The sequence below is a fragment of the Poecilia formosa genome, unplaced genomic scaffold (genome assembly GCF_000485575.1).
Source record: "Poecilia formosa unplaced genomic scaffold, Poecilia_formosa-5.1.2 Scaffold177, whole genome shotgun sequence".
Lineage (NCBI taxonomy): Eukaryota > Metazoa > Chordata > Actinopteri > Cyprinodontiformes > Poeciliidae > Poecilia > Poecilia formosa.
The window spans coordinates 647827-660906 of NW_006800116.1; the positions used below are offsets into that span (position 1 = coordinate 647827).

Below are 13080 nucleotides of genomic sequence, written 5' to 3' on the forward strand. Positions count from 1 at the left end.
CAAAAATAAAAAACAAGAGGCAGTTGTTCTGACAGCAGCCACAAATGTAATGAACATAAACCATAAACTCACCCTAACCTGTTCAAGGAAGCATAATAGGTAACCTTTCATTACTAGGCTACACCGTTTGTGCCGTCTCGCTCCAGGTTTACAAGACAAAATAACAAATTATTCTTTTTTTATCATTCTAATAACTTTTGATGGCACAATTACTCAGAAATTACTTTGCTTCTCATGAGTGCATTTCACATCTTGAAAAGCATTCTTGCATGAAACTTACATGCTAGTTCCATCAAAAGAAAATTGCTCCAGTTACACCTGTTTTTGAGAAACCCCATTATTAATGCACCCAGATACAAAAAACAGGGCAAAAATCACACCTGGTGCAGAGTGAACCACCAGCCTGAAGTGATGATTACATCCAAGAACCTTGTGTTTATGATGAAGGCTATTTTTGAAGTGAACAAAAGAAAAACACAACCAATAGCAATTTGCTTCTAGGACACCTTAAGCAGTCTCACTAGGAGGTTAAATTGAAAATCATATTATTTTTCAGGCTGACTGATGACTCTCCAGATGCCACTGCGCTGCACAGGCCAAAATCACTGCCATAAAGCAGTTCAACAAGCATCACAGCTCTTTATACAACAGGCCAAATTTAGCCGGGCACTCCATGTGTTGGTGTGCAAATCTGGGAGCTGGATGTGTGTAAGATCTCAGCAGCTCACAAGTCAGGACAGAAATACAAAACTTAGACAATGCTTTTACAAGAACCTCCAGGTTACTTCTCTGAAATCCAGAGGGTACTTATTAGGGCTGGGCGATTTGGCTTCAAAATAAAATCTCAAACTTTTTTTATTCCAGATCTGAGATCTGGCAGTATTCTTTATTTTTTCTGACTTTCTTTTCTGAACAATGAATTACAAATGAAAGCATTTTCAAAAAAGTGATTTTTATTTCAATCATCCTATATTAAAGTGATATTGCATGAATTCTTGTTTAAATATGAGAATATAGTCATAATATTAAGATAGAATTTAACCAGAAAAAAATAACAGCTTAAAATTAAGAAGAAAAAAAACAGTTCTTTTAATTAGAAAAAAAAGCTTAGTTTGATAAATAAGCTTTTTTTCTAATTAAAAGAACTGTTTTTTTTTTTTGTTTTTTTTGCTGATGCATCTGATGTGTCCAGATCAGTTTGTCCGATTGTTTCTTCAAAATAGACAAAGTTGCTCAATTGTTTCAAAGTCCTGCTATGGACAATAACTTCAAGCTGATGAATTATTTTTTTTAATAAAGCATTAAGTATTATTCGTAAAATGTATGCCAAAGTGCAGCTGCACAATATGCTCATTTAAATTTTTTGGTAGCTTTTGTGTTGGAGTTCTCATAAAAATATGACTTTATTCTCTTATTATTTTGACTCAATTATCAGAGAACTTTTTTCTCGCAATGAAAAAAATCTCAACCTGTGTCTAATATTGAGCTGAATTCAAAGAGTGAATGGTTTAAAAGATCTCGATTTTCCAAAGATTAAATCTTCAAAAACCAATGAACGACACATTTAAATGTCCTCCAAGGAGTTTTCAGCCCTTTGACAGTTTTTATAGGTCTTAACTGAAGAATTGTACAAATTTATGTAATTCCTCACCTCATCGGAAAAATGTTGCTCAAAAGTATTCATGTCACCTGCAGATACAAAAACGGATAGTGGGAACAAACTAGTTGATCCAAAACACAAAGAAAATGAGAATAACTGAACTAAATGATAGAAGAAACAAACACAGAAATGACCAAAAGAGAAAACTGAGACTAAAAGACGGGAATGAAGATTCACCTTCCAACAGGACAACGACCCTAAAGCCAGAGCCACAGATGCAATGACATGGTTTAAATCAAAACATATGCAAGTGTTATAGTCCAGAACTAAATCCAACTGGAAATATGTGGCTGAACTTGACTCTGACGTTTTACCTTGCTGTCTGTGGCTGTAGAATGATCAAATTTGAAAAAAATAAATAAATAAAAATAAAAATAAAATAATAATAATAATAATAATAATAATAATAATAATAATAATAATAAAGGAGTATTAACATGGTTCTATTTCTGAAGACTGCAGAAAGAAAATACAGGCGTACTTCAGTCTGAGGCTGCTTGGCTACATGTGGGTCACAGCGACCTGCCCTGACTGATGGAATAATGAATCCTGACTCCTACAAGAAAATGTCAGGATATTTGTCTGTGACCTGAATCTTCAGACAGAGCTGCTCATGCATCAGCGAGGGGCAACAGGTCTGCCATCTGAAAACCTCAGCCAAATATCTGAAGTTATTATCAATCAGACATGAAATCCACTTACAGTGTAACAAACCCCCTAATCAATTTTCTTTTTGGGATGAAAAACTGTCGAAATAGGAAAATAATAGACTGCATTCACACTGCAACCTGAAGTGACCCAATTCCGATTTTTTTGAGGTAATGCGACCTGTATCCAATTTTTTCATGACAGTCTGAACACAGGTCAGATTCTTTTTGAATGCGAGCCATATCTGATATGTATCCGATTTAAATGTGACCTACCGTCCAGGTCTCATTCATCCAAACAAAACGTCACTGATACTCAACAAATGTCACTATTTTGCATCCTGATAGACGCAAGTGGGAAGGAAAATAACAACCATGACAGACGATATGAGGACTAAGTTGTTAATATGCTGCTCCAGTCGGACAACAATTTCAAATGTGTAAGCTATGCTACACGTTAGCCTCCATGTTTACTTATGCAAACACTGAGCAGTTCTTTTTATGGCAGTTGGCAGAAAACTGAGAACGCTGACACTATTGCGCCCTCTACTGCGCACGCGGGACACTTTCAGGTTGTTGCCCGTTCAGACTGCAGAACACATAAAGGTCGCATAGGTTTGGCAGTGTGAACGGCCACGGCAAAAAAATCTGATTTGACAAAAAAATTGGAATTGCTCATTTCAGGCTGCGGTGTGAATGCAGCCCTAAAGTTCTACTTTTATGTTCCTGTGTAAATGTAGTTTGCCTGCAATATTTTGCCTAAAAACTAACTCAGTGTTGGCCTCTTTTGGTTGAACGGTGCCTTAACAGTTGAACCTACAGTATGTGTTGCAGTTGGTACAACTTTGTCAGTCAGCATTCGGCGTGGTCTCCAACAACTCTGAAAAAAAGTCACTGAGGCTGTTTTTTTTTTGTTGTTGTTTATTTTTTTAGGAATTAGGAGGTAATTCACATTATATGAAAGATGTGAAAAAATATGATTTTGACAAAACTGGCCTATTTTTGTTTGTAGAAATTATAAGTCCAAAGGTGACTGCTCTACTCCTTGTCTATGCTATCAGTCAATGTAAACTGTTAATGCTGAAGAAAACTTGTGTTAAAAAACGTATCTGATCTCCTATATATCTATATCTTTCTGACATTGGCAGGAATATCTAAAAAACCCATCAGATTCTTCCTTACTGTCTGTGTTGTTAGCCCTTGTAACAGCGATCAGTGCAGCTCAGGTTCCCCTTAAACATCATAAAAGCGCTCAACAAAGTTGCAAAGCAGTAGTCTGAAAGTTATTTTTTGGGGGGAATTTTATGACTAAATATGTCAAAAGTGACTTCAGAGGTGAGAATTTACTTTTAAAAACATTTTAATAACATGTTTCCACAAATATAGCAGAATCATGTTCCAGGCACTTTAAGGCACAGAATTGAACTTCTCAAACCAGCAATGTTCTTCAATCTTCAAACCATTAGGCAGAACAGATCAGTTCAATGCAGTTTGGAAAGACAGTTGGTAAAAATGGAAAATTTGCCATTACTTCCACACAGTTTATAGCTTCAGTATGTAAGTGGTAAAGTCTTTAAGTTTTCTCTCAAACCCATCATGGCCAGAGTGGACATTCAAGCAGCTTGGTGGTCCAACTATTTTAAATGCAGAAATAACTCTGCATGTTTCCCCAGCTGGTGATCAGTTGCCACAATTTGGGATTGCCAAAAAGTAACTCAACAACACCACCAACATTTCCTGAGCTGTGTTGGTCACACATGTGGTGCTGCTTGCCTAACTGTTGAGCTCCTGCCCACTAGATCAAAGCTCGCTGCTCCAACCTCAACCCTGCAGCATCTTAAGGCACATTTTAAACTGATTTAAATCCACCTACACATTGTCGGACATCTCCTGCTGTCCACTGCTTGCCCACGTTCATTATTCATACTTTCTGTCTCTGTAATTGCAGTTTATGTGAATATTTAATCTCTGCATGTCTCTGCCTCCTCTATCCAAGATATTTTCTCCACCTCCTGTCTCCTGAATGCTCAGGTGTTTTAAAAACGGATAATACATGCTCCAAACTTATTAATTATGGATTTCTACAGACTTTCTATTACTCATAGGCACCCTTCACCCTTACTGCTTCATAGAGAAAACCTTCTGAACATCTCTTAAAATGAAACTATACTAGGAAACTGCTCTGCTGGGTGTACTATCCCAAAAATAGCTTTGACGACACTGGTTTGACTTCCTTTGGCAGGGAGCTCTGTATTTTAAGGTCAGTGCTCCCGTTCAGGACATGAAAGATGTTTTTGCAATCAAATAAATCTAAGTTTAGCTTTTAATGTGCTATTAATGTAAAAACTGAATATTTTCATAAAACAATCAAATGAAATGGAGAAATGTCTTTGGTAGTTATAGGGCAGGGCAATAAATCAATAACAATACATATATGGGTATAGACATGATCATGATCAATATCAATAGAAAATACAACTAATACAATACTGCACAGCATTGTGGGAAATGTAGGCAGAGGAAAGCTGATCATGGAGAGCTAAGAAAGATCGGTGGCATCATCTTACTCACTCACTGTGGTTACCTAGCAACAAGCAAAAATAAAATGCTTTTTCTTCATTTTAAAACCAAACTATTTTAATAGGCTAATTTGTTTCATGAAGCTTTTGTGGCTCTTAAATGTTGCAAAGGTAGGCTCATGTTAATATTTTTTTTTTTCTGAGAAGTTTAATTGAATAAACAATGTATATTTATAAACTTAAGAGGAGGACTGGCTAAGAAACACTTTGGAATTTTATTATAAAGACGTCTGAAGGTCATAACTTAATGCATTATGTCCAATATTTCAGAAGTGAGTCTTGTGAAAAATAGGTAAATAATTTAATAAATGATCAAGAAATGGTCCATAAGCCTGAATAATTCAGTTCTAATCTGTGTAAAGTTTATTAGGAGCAACTGTTTTTGAAGAGTAAACTTGTAAAACAGTTTTTAATGGAGTACCACAAACAGTAAAAATATGCCTGGATTAAAGGATGTCACTGAAACGTCACAGGGTAGAAAAAGTAGTAGAAATATTCCTTCCCTTTCTTGATCTGCTTTGACGTTATTATTTTTTTCCCTCCTTTTAAACCCATCTACCACATTTCAAAAGTTTTTCTTATTCTATAAATCCATCAAGCAGACACATTAAAAACATTAAACGGCCTGACTGACTGAGGCTCTCCGTCACAACGCACAGCTCAGCATCTGAGAAAGTCGTTCCTGATTTATGTAGATCTCACATTAAAGCCGCGTTGTGAAGCGGGCCTCATGTATTATTCACATCAACAACCATGTGAGCGTGCCCCTGTGTGCTGTATGTCGTGTGTGTTGCCTTGGCTATACCGACTCATCGCTATGTGCCGGATTGATACGAGCAGAAAGACAATGTGTGCAGCTGATAGGGCGAAAACCAACCAGGAAGGTAGGGAATAGTAAAAATGAAGCAACGCAGCAGGGAAGAGAGGAAGACAGACTGACTCAGAGCTTCAGAGACAGCAGCTCTGCAGGCACTGATGGATGTGAAGTGTTTTACATGTTTTCTAAAGCTTAGAAACACTGGAGTCACATGGGTTCAAAAACAGCACACGCTGCAATTTTTTACAATAAAACCTTGTCTTTGTTGGATTAACAGAATTGTGATTTAATTAGTTTTGTTTGCCTTCTGTTATTAGATTAGCTCTTTTCCTCTTAATTTGTATTCGGGTTTTCATATTTGCTGTACAAGTAAAACTGCTTTGTTTAGTTTTTTTTATGTTTGAGGACGAGAATGATTAATGAGCTTCGTGAAAGCAGAAAGGTGTATTTGGTTTGTTTCATAAATTTGCTCATAGTGCTGATATAGATTTAACATCAGAAGAAAACACAAAGGCGGGAGTTTGGTTTTGACAGTCTGAGATGAAACTCAAAGGCAGATTTGTTCCAGAAATAAGTTAAAAAAATCCTAAAACTAAGTACACCCCCCCATGATCCAACAGTTTTCAGAAAATGTGCTCCTAAGTGTTTCCTGTCAGATTTCATAATAAGGGATAAACACTGCACACCAATATTTTACTGAATCCTCTGGAAGTAGCAAAGGTGTACTTAGTTTTGTTCAACTTGATCTTTATTCAATCAATAATGACACCGTGGAGTCTTCTTTGTAAATTTAAATTTATGCTTAGAACCTGATAGAAAAAAAACTTGTTTTCATCCCAACACTTTGTACCCTAAAACTGAAAGGAGATGTGCTTTCTCTTTAACCACCAGCAGCCTTAAAAAAGAAGAACACAGTGATGCAAATAAGAAGTTGATGTACTGAGACTGGTGAATGTCCAAGAGAGCTGCTGACCTCAGATCAGTACTCAACAACTAATTAATCATCCCAGAAAATATAACTGGGCCGATTTAAATATTCAAGGCTCACGCTTTCATGTCATGTGGAATCATCAGAAAATGTAGGTTACTGAAAGGATGCGGTGTTTGTGTAACTCGTATGTGTAGCAGCAGCAGCTTAAAAAAGAGCCGTCAGTGAAATATGTATGCAGATGCACAGAAAAAAAAATCAAGCCCATTTTTTATACATCAGACAATAAATCAAAAATCAGAAAAAGAACGGGACACAGAGTGTTCAACAGCAAAAATACACAAAATGTGGACTTACAATGGTGAAGTTCATGACCTTGAGGATCCAAATTGTTAGTGCCAGGTTGATCAGGATCAGGATCATTAGCAGCAGGACGAAGAAGTAAAGGCAGCGTTTCCTCCAGCCGTATATTCCCACTTTGTACACTTGTGGTTTCTCTGAACTCTGGACATTGTTCCTATGAGAGCACTGTTCCTGGGTCATCTGAGGAGACAGAGCATGAGGAATGATTGTGGATGGAACAATATGCCAGCTTTTGCTGTAAAACCACACATTCTTACTAGGTGTTTTTGCTCAATTTCCAGTGCAAATGTCTCAGGGGGCTTGAAATAAGACAAAACTAACATACAAGTAACTTTTCAGCAAGATATAGGACCTTGTTTTACATATTAAAAAATCCTTAATGATGAAAATTGATTAGTTCCACAAGCAGGATTTTTTTTTTTTTTTTTTACTTTTAAAAGGTGAAAAATGTCATAAGTGAACTAAGGTCTCCGTGGAACTAATACTTTTTTTGTCATTAATATAAGGATTTATTGACTCAAAAGAAGCTGTACAAGTAAAACTGCTTTGCTTTGTTTTTTAATGTTTGAGGACAAGAATGATTAATGAGGTTCGTGAAAGCAGAGAGGTGTATTTGGTTCGTTATTTGTAAGTTATTTTTACAATATGAAGTATGCAAGATATTTGCACTTGAAACTAACTTAAGATTTTGTGTTCTTGCAGTGATGTGCTGATAAATGTCAGTAGGTTTCACCAACACAATTTAAGACTGTTTCAGACCAGTATGAATGGAATTTAAGACCTGTACCAGCACAGAAATGTACAGGTCCCATAAATAAATTGGATGGTATTTAAGGACAACTTATTTTTCTCAATGAATTTAAGACTAACTGGTCTTAAATCCTGGTTTGACCGAGTCTGACCCTCTTGATGTCTTCATCCTCTCTTAACGTGAGTGGAAACAGGTAAAGGGGGTAAATAACCTGACATATTTACACATACAATTTATATTTAATTTATTATTAGTACACACCAGCTCTGAGACACACTGCTCTTTAAACCTTCCCCTACTCTATCAGTTTTCTGCTTGCTAGACTTTCCCTGCACATAGTTTAATGCAGGAAAAAATGTTTACTCAGGATGAAAATCCATAATTATTGCATTTGGGAGCCTCGTAACGGCATAAAAACAAAACTAGGTAGTTTCCATCAGTCGTTTAAGTGAAAGTATAAAGTATGTCACTGCTGAATTTTGATGTTAATTTTCATTGTTTGGAATTATTGTGACCATTAACTTTGCTCTCTATTTTTTTCCCCTAGTGAACAAGGGTGTTAAAAGTGAAGCTCGGGGGCCATTTGTGGTCCCTGGATTTATTTTGCGTGCCCCTATAACCACAGTTCAAGAATAAATAAATTAGAACATAACTACAACTTTTAAGTTAAGATCTACTTACAAAAATCTTAGATGCTTTTCCAAGCTTTCTGGTTTCTTTTGCATGGTAAATAGAATCAAACTTATATTACTCATTGATTTGTACTCTAAACTACACCTTAGTGCACCAAATCTGCTTTTAATTGCATGTCTGCATTAAAACTTGGCTAAATAGAGCAAGTGCTTTCAAATGAAGAATGACCTAGATCCTGATTTTATTGCTTAGAATAGACTAAATATATTTTTTTTCAGTTTTCTTCAATAGAGTCCAGAATAATAGGCAAATTGGGTGTTTTTCATTCAACGAGAAAACCGTTTTTCTGAAGAAACCCAACACAAAGATTATGGTGAGTGTCATGTCAGTGATATATGATTACTTTAATGTATATAGACAGATATTATAATGAACAAGACAGAGTTTCCATCTTGGACAACAGATTGACTCTCTTTCTCAATTGTCGCTGTATAATTTGCACCCTGCATGATGCCACTGCTGCATTAATATCTTGTTTATTTGCATGCAGAACCATGTAGCTACATCTGCAGCTTCAAAGCACAATTTGGCAAAAAAGACAACTAGCCTTCAATATGTAAAACCATTATTATTATGTCTAACGTAGCACGGCTTTTAGTTGCAATAAAATCAGACTTTTGTTATTGCAACCAGGAGTCAAACAGATACATCCTGCACAGCTTCTTTAGAGAGACATAATATGTAGAACACATCTGAACAGAAGTGCAAACATAAACATTCCCGTCACACACCCATAATCCTGTTCTCTCCTTTGAGCCAATGGCCAGTCACTCAGTTTTGGCACCATGACAGACAGTTTAGTTAGCAATCGCATTGACTGATTACCCAATAAGTGGTCTATAACTCTATTATAACCCCTCCGGCCCGCTGATGTGCTGATAGTAGCGATTAATGATGATTCTAATTGTATGGCTGTGAGGACGATGAGGCATTGTTCACTTCCAGCGCTGCTATAATAATGCCCTAATAACTCTGTGGAAAAATACAATTTACTGTCCAGCGCACTTTGCAGGGCAAGCCTCAAACCACCAAAGCCAATCGTTTTTGACAGCCACACGCATTACCCCCTAACTGAAACAAATGGCAGAAGACAGGGCAATGGGGGGAAAAGTGCTGAAAGCCGCAGGAGACACCAACGCTGTAGTCAGCAAAACATCTTCGATCTGTGGAGGAATTTTTATTTTTTATGTGATACGAATGAACATGTTGGAAAGAGTTGAGGGCTGTGATCCGATTGGCTCCTAAGCATTTCTTAAGCATACTAGTGACGCATTCACACATTGATGGAAATTATGCAATATGAACAAATACGAAGAAGAAAAGCTGCATTCACAACTATCTGAAGTAAATGCAACACATTTCATACCTATAGTTCTTTTAATTTTATTCGAGTTACTTGATGAGTTTGCCTTTTCCAGCTCTTTAGTTTCTTTTCACATAAAAAAACAGTCCAAGCAAACCAACCTGCCTCTAGAAACCATGTGGCAACGTTCAGAAGAGCCTTTACACTACCATCCACAGTGCTAAAGCACTATGCTAATATGGTATTTACTGGAATCTAACACTATAGCTCTATTCCCATGTGATATTTATAGGAAGCTAATGCTTGAGTGCTACACCAAAATAGTATTTAGTAGAAGCTAATGCTTATACCAACACAGTATTTAGTGAAAACTAATGATAAAATGCTATTCCAACATGGCAGTTAGCAAAGGGCAATGCTAAAGCATTACACCAACACGTCATTTAGTGAAAGCTAATGCTAAGAGTGCTAAATCCAATCATTTTTATACCCACCATGCATCAATGACAACAAAATGTGTTACAACATAGTATATATTATGAATACATTTTCTCATAAAATGAACTTTCATATTTCAGTTGTGTGCAGATGTTCTGCAACTTTTAAGGTTAAACAAGCGACAGAAGACAAAAAAAAAATCTATCTTACAAGAATCAATGAAACAGCAGTCAAAAATAAGCCATCGATTAGGGGTTGAACAACTACATATTTTTTAAGGTCGACTACATCATGATAATAGTTGAGTCGATGTCGACTAGTCGCGGTGATGTCATAGTGACGTAAGCGCAAAAACCCTTCACAACTACTTTATCAGCTATTTTCACGGCAAATATGGACCCCCTCCCCCCCACACACACACTCCCCTTCTCCTGCTTTTACTAAGTCTATTATGGAGAATTAAAAGAGCAATAAACAGATCATTCTTCGTGAGCAGGGAGAAAAGTTCGTTGTACAAAGTCGGGTCTGACTTTTTTTTTTTTTTTTTTTTTCAAAACACCGGCTGATGCTGATGATCTCTGGATAGTTACTCGTATTGGAGTCAAATGATCACACTGACCACAATGGTGCTTTTGGGACATCACAAACCAAACTTATTATGAACGGATCCCGTTTGGTTACAGTTGAATTTAACGAAACCTCCTGCTGCTCCTCCGCCCGATGCGCAGCAGGAGGCTCTGCTGACTCAGCAGCGGCTCTCTGAACCGACATGCGGACGGCGGCCGAGACCGCCTCTATCAGATCCTCAGGATAAAGCTTGGACTTAGTTTCCAGATGTAGTTAAACCATATCTTTAAAAGAGCATAAAGCTGCCAGGTTAAAAACTTCAATACGCAGGGTGACGCTGATCAGTTGGATGGATAAAAAAGCCTGACATCATGACGCGTTGTAACACATTACTCCGGTAGTCTTTTTTATTTATTTATTTATTTTTTTTAAGGATTTTTTCGGCACTAGTTTATTTGACAACAACCTGACTGTAAGGGGGCAGAGAGAGCGGAGAGAGGCCTGGGCCCAGCGAATGGAGGACGGGAGTCGGACTCCTGATTACCGCGGGCTCTGTATGCGGGGCGCCGCGCTAACCACTGCGCCGCGCATGGTAGCCTAAGCTGTAATTTACAGTTTGTAATTATTAAATTATTTACATTTTTATGCAATTTGAGCTTTCTGACGAACTCACCTAGTCCACCTTCTTTCATTTTTTGGGAAAAATCTGTTTAGTCATGTAATTGCGACTAGTCGACTGGCCCAGATAAAAGTCAGTGCAGAGAAAAGAATTGACGAGTCGACTAATTGGTGCAACCCCAAAATAGTCAAAATGAGCAAAAAGCAGCCCTGTATGAAAAATAATAAAACAATCAGGTCAGAATGAAGTCAATTAAATAAATAAATAAAAAACTGATTAGAAGTCTGTAATACTCAGGAAATTATTCAGACTGAATCAGAGTCAGCTGGTTCTAAAGGCTCCGATTACTCATGCTGAATATTTGGATCAGATTTATTCAAACACCTGCTCTGGCCAATCAGATGCCAGGCTGTTTGATCAGCTTCTTGGCAGTATCCTCACAGCGATTCCACGGCCTGCACAGATTAATGAAGCTCCTGATTCTGCATCACTTGCTTTTCTCCTCTCCGTCTGCGAGCGCCGGCCGCATGAGAGACCTTCATGATACCTCCTACAACTAACTCCCGCCCCGTCCCGTCGCCCGTTCAAATCCGGTCCAGTCGGGCTGACGGGAATATTCTGTTTACACCATGAAGCCCGATTATGAAGAAGCACACACACGATCCAAAGGCTGGCAGACAGGTTTCCCATTTCCTCTCCACAGATTAGTTTTGATGTTTTCTTGTCTGCTGTGACATGCTCAGATAGCTGACCTGAACCTGATGTGAAATGAAACAGATTATGTCAGTAAACGCTGGTGAGCTGTTGTCAGCTACAAATATTAGAGTTTCAGAGGAAACTTTTCTTGTCATATATGCATTTTTAACTCTTCTAGAAGTTTGTAGAGGCAGAAAACAGAAATAGATTGTTTTTAGTTCAGCTGATCTATTGTATCAGTTAAGACACTAATCTGAAACGATTAATTAAATTAAACATGATGAATTGATTATTGAAATAATCTTAAACTAATTTAGTTACCAATTAATCATACAAACTCTAAGAATGGACATTTGTTGAACAATTATATTCAGAGGAGTAAATAAGCCAAAACTGTACCAAGGAAAATCAATACATTTTGCCATCAAGATAAGAAACTTTCCCTGTCTGTAAATATGCTGAACCCAGGAGACCTGATGAGGTAGTTTTAGCATCACCTGGTTCAAATTCTTTAAAAAGTCCCCATTAGGCAGGTTTTGCTCCCCAATTATTAATCCAAAGAATAAACAGAGTAGTAGACTATTTTTTAGCTATAGATGCAGCTTCTGCTACAAATAATCAATAGCCACTAACATTTTTATTTTCTTATTCAAAATAGTTTAATTTGCATCTTTTAATGTATTTCTAATATTGTGTTTAAAAGGCTTACATAAATGAAAACTCTGCAGAATGTGCCAATTGTTTTTATCGAAATATTCAATTTATCATCAGAATAATAGAATAATCATTAGTTGAAGTAATAATCTGAACAAATGCATGAGAGAATTATGCTCTTTGTGTGTCCATATGAGTTGTTTATGCTTCAGGTGATTTCATTTCTGAATATGGAGTATAAATGAAGGCCAGGATGGTTGGAAAGCCTGCCAAGCTTCTCAGGTGTGAGGACGGCATCTTGGCGGCGGAGCAGCAGAACTCAAAGCGAGTCAGATGGAGCGACTTGAACACTCATGTATAAATGC

General features: G+C 37.1%; 1 protein-coding gene across 4 annotated transcripts in view; it reads right to left on the bottom strand.

The window, feature by feature from the left end:
• The window catches only part of sgcd (sarcoglycan, delta (dystrophin-associated glycoprotein)), a 208334-nt gene that overhangs the window by 90032 nt on the left and 105222 nt on the right, over nt 1-13080 (bottom strand). For all 4 annotated transcript variants that reach the window (XM_016678248.1, XM_007565491.2, XM_016678249.1 and 1 more), the window contains one exon: nt 6989-7174. In XM_016678248.1, coding sequence (XP_016533734.1) covers nt 6989-7174 — 186 coding nt within the window. The remainder of the gene's footprint in view (nt 1-6988; nt 7175-13080) is intronic.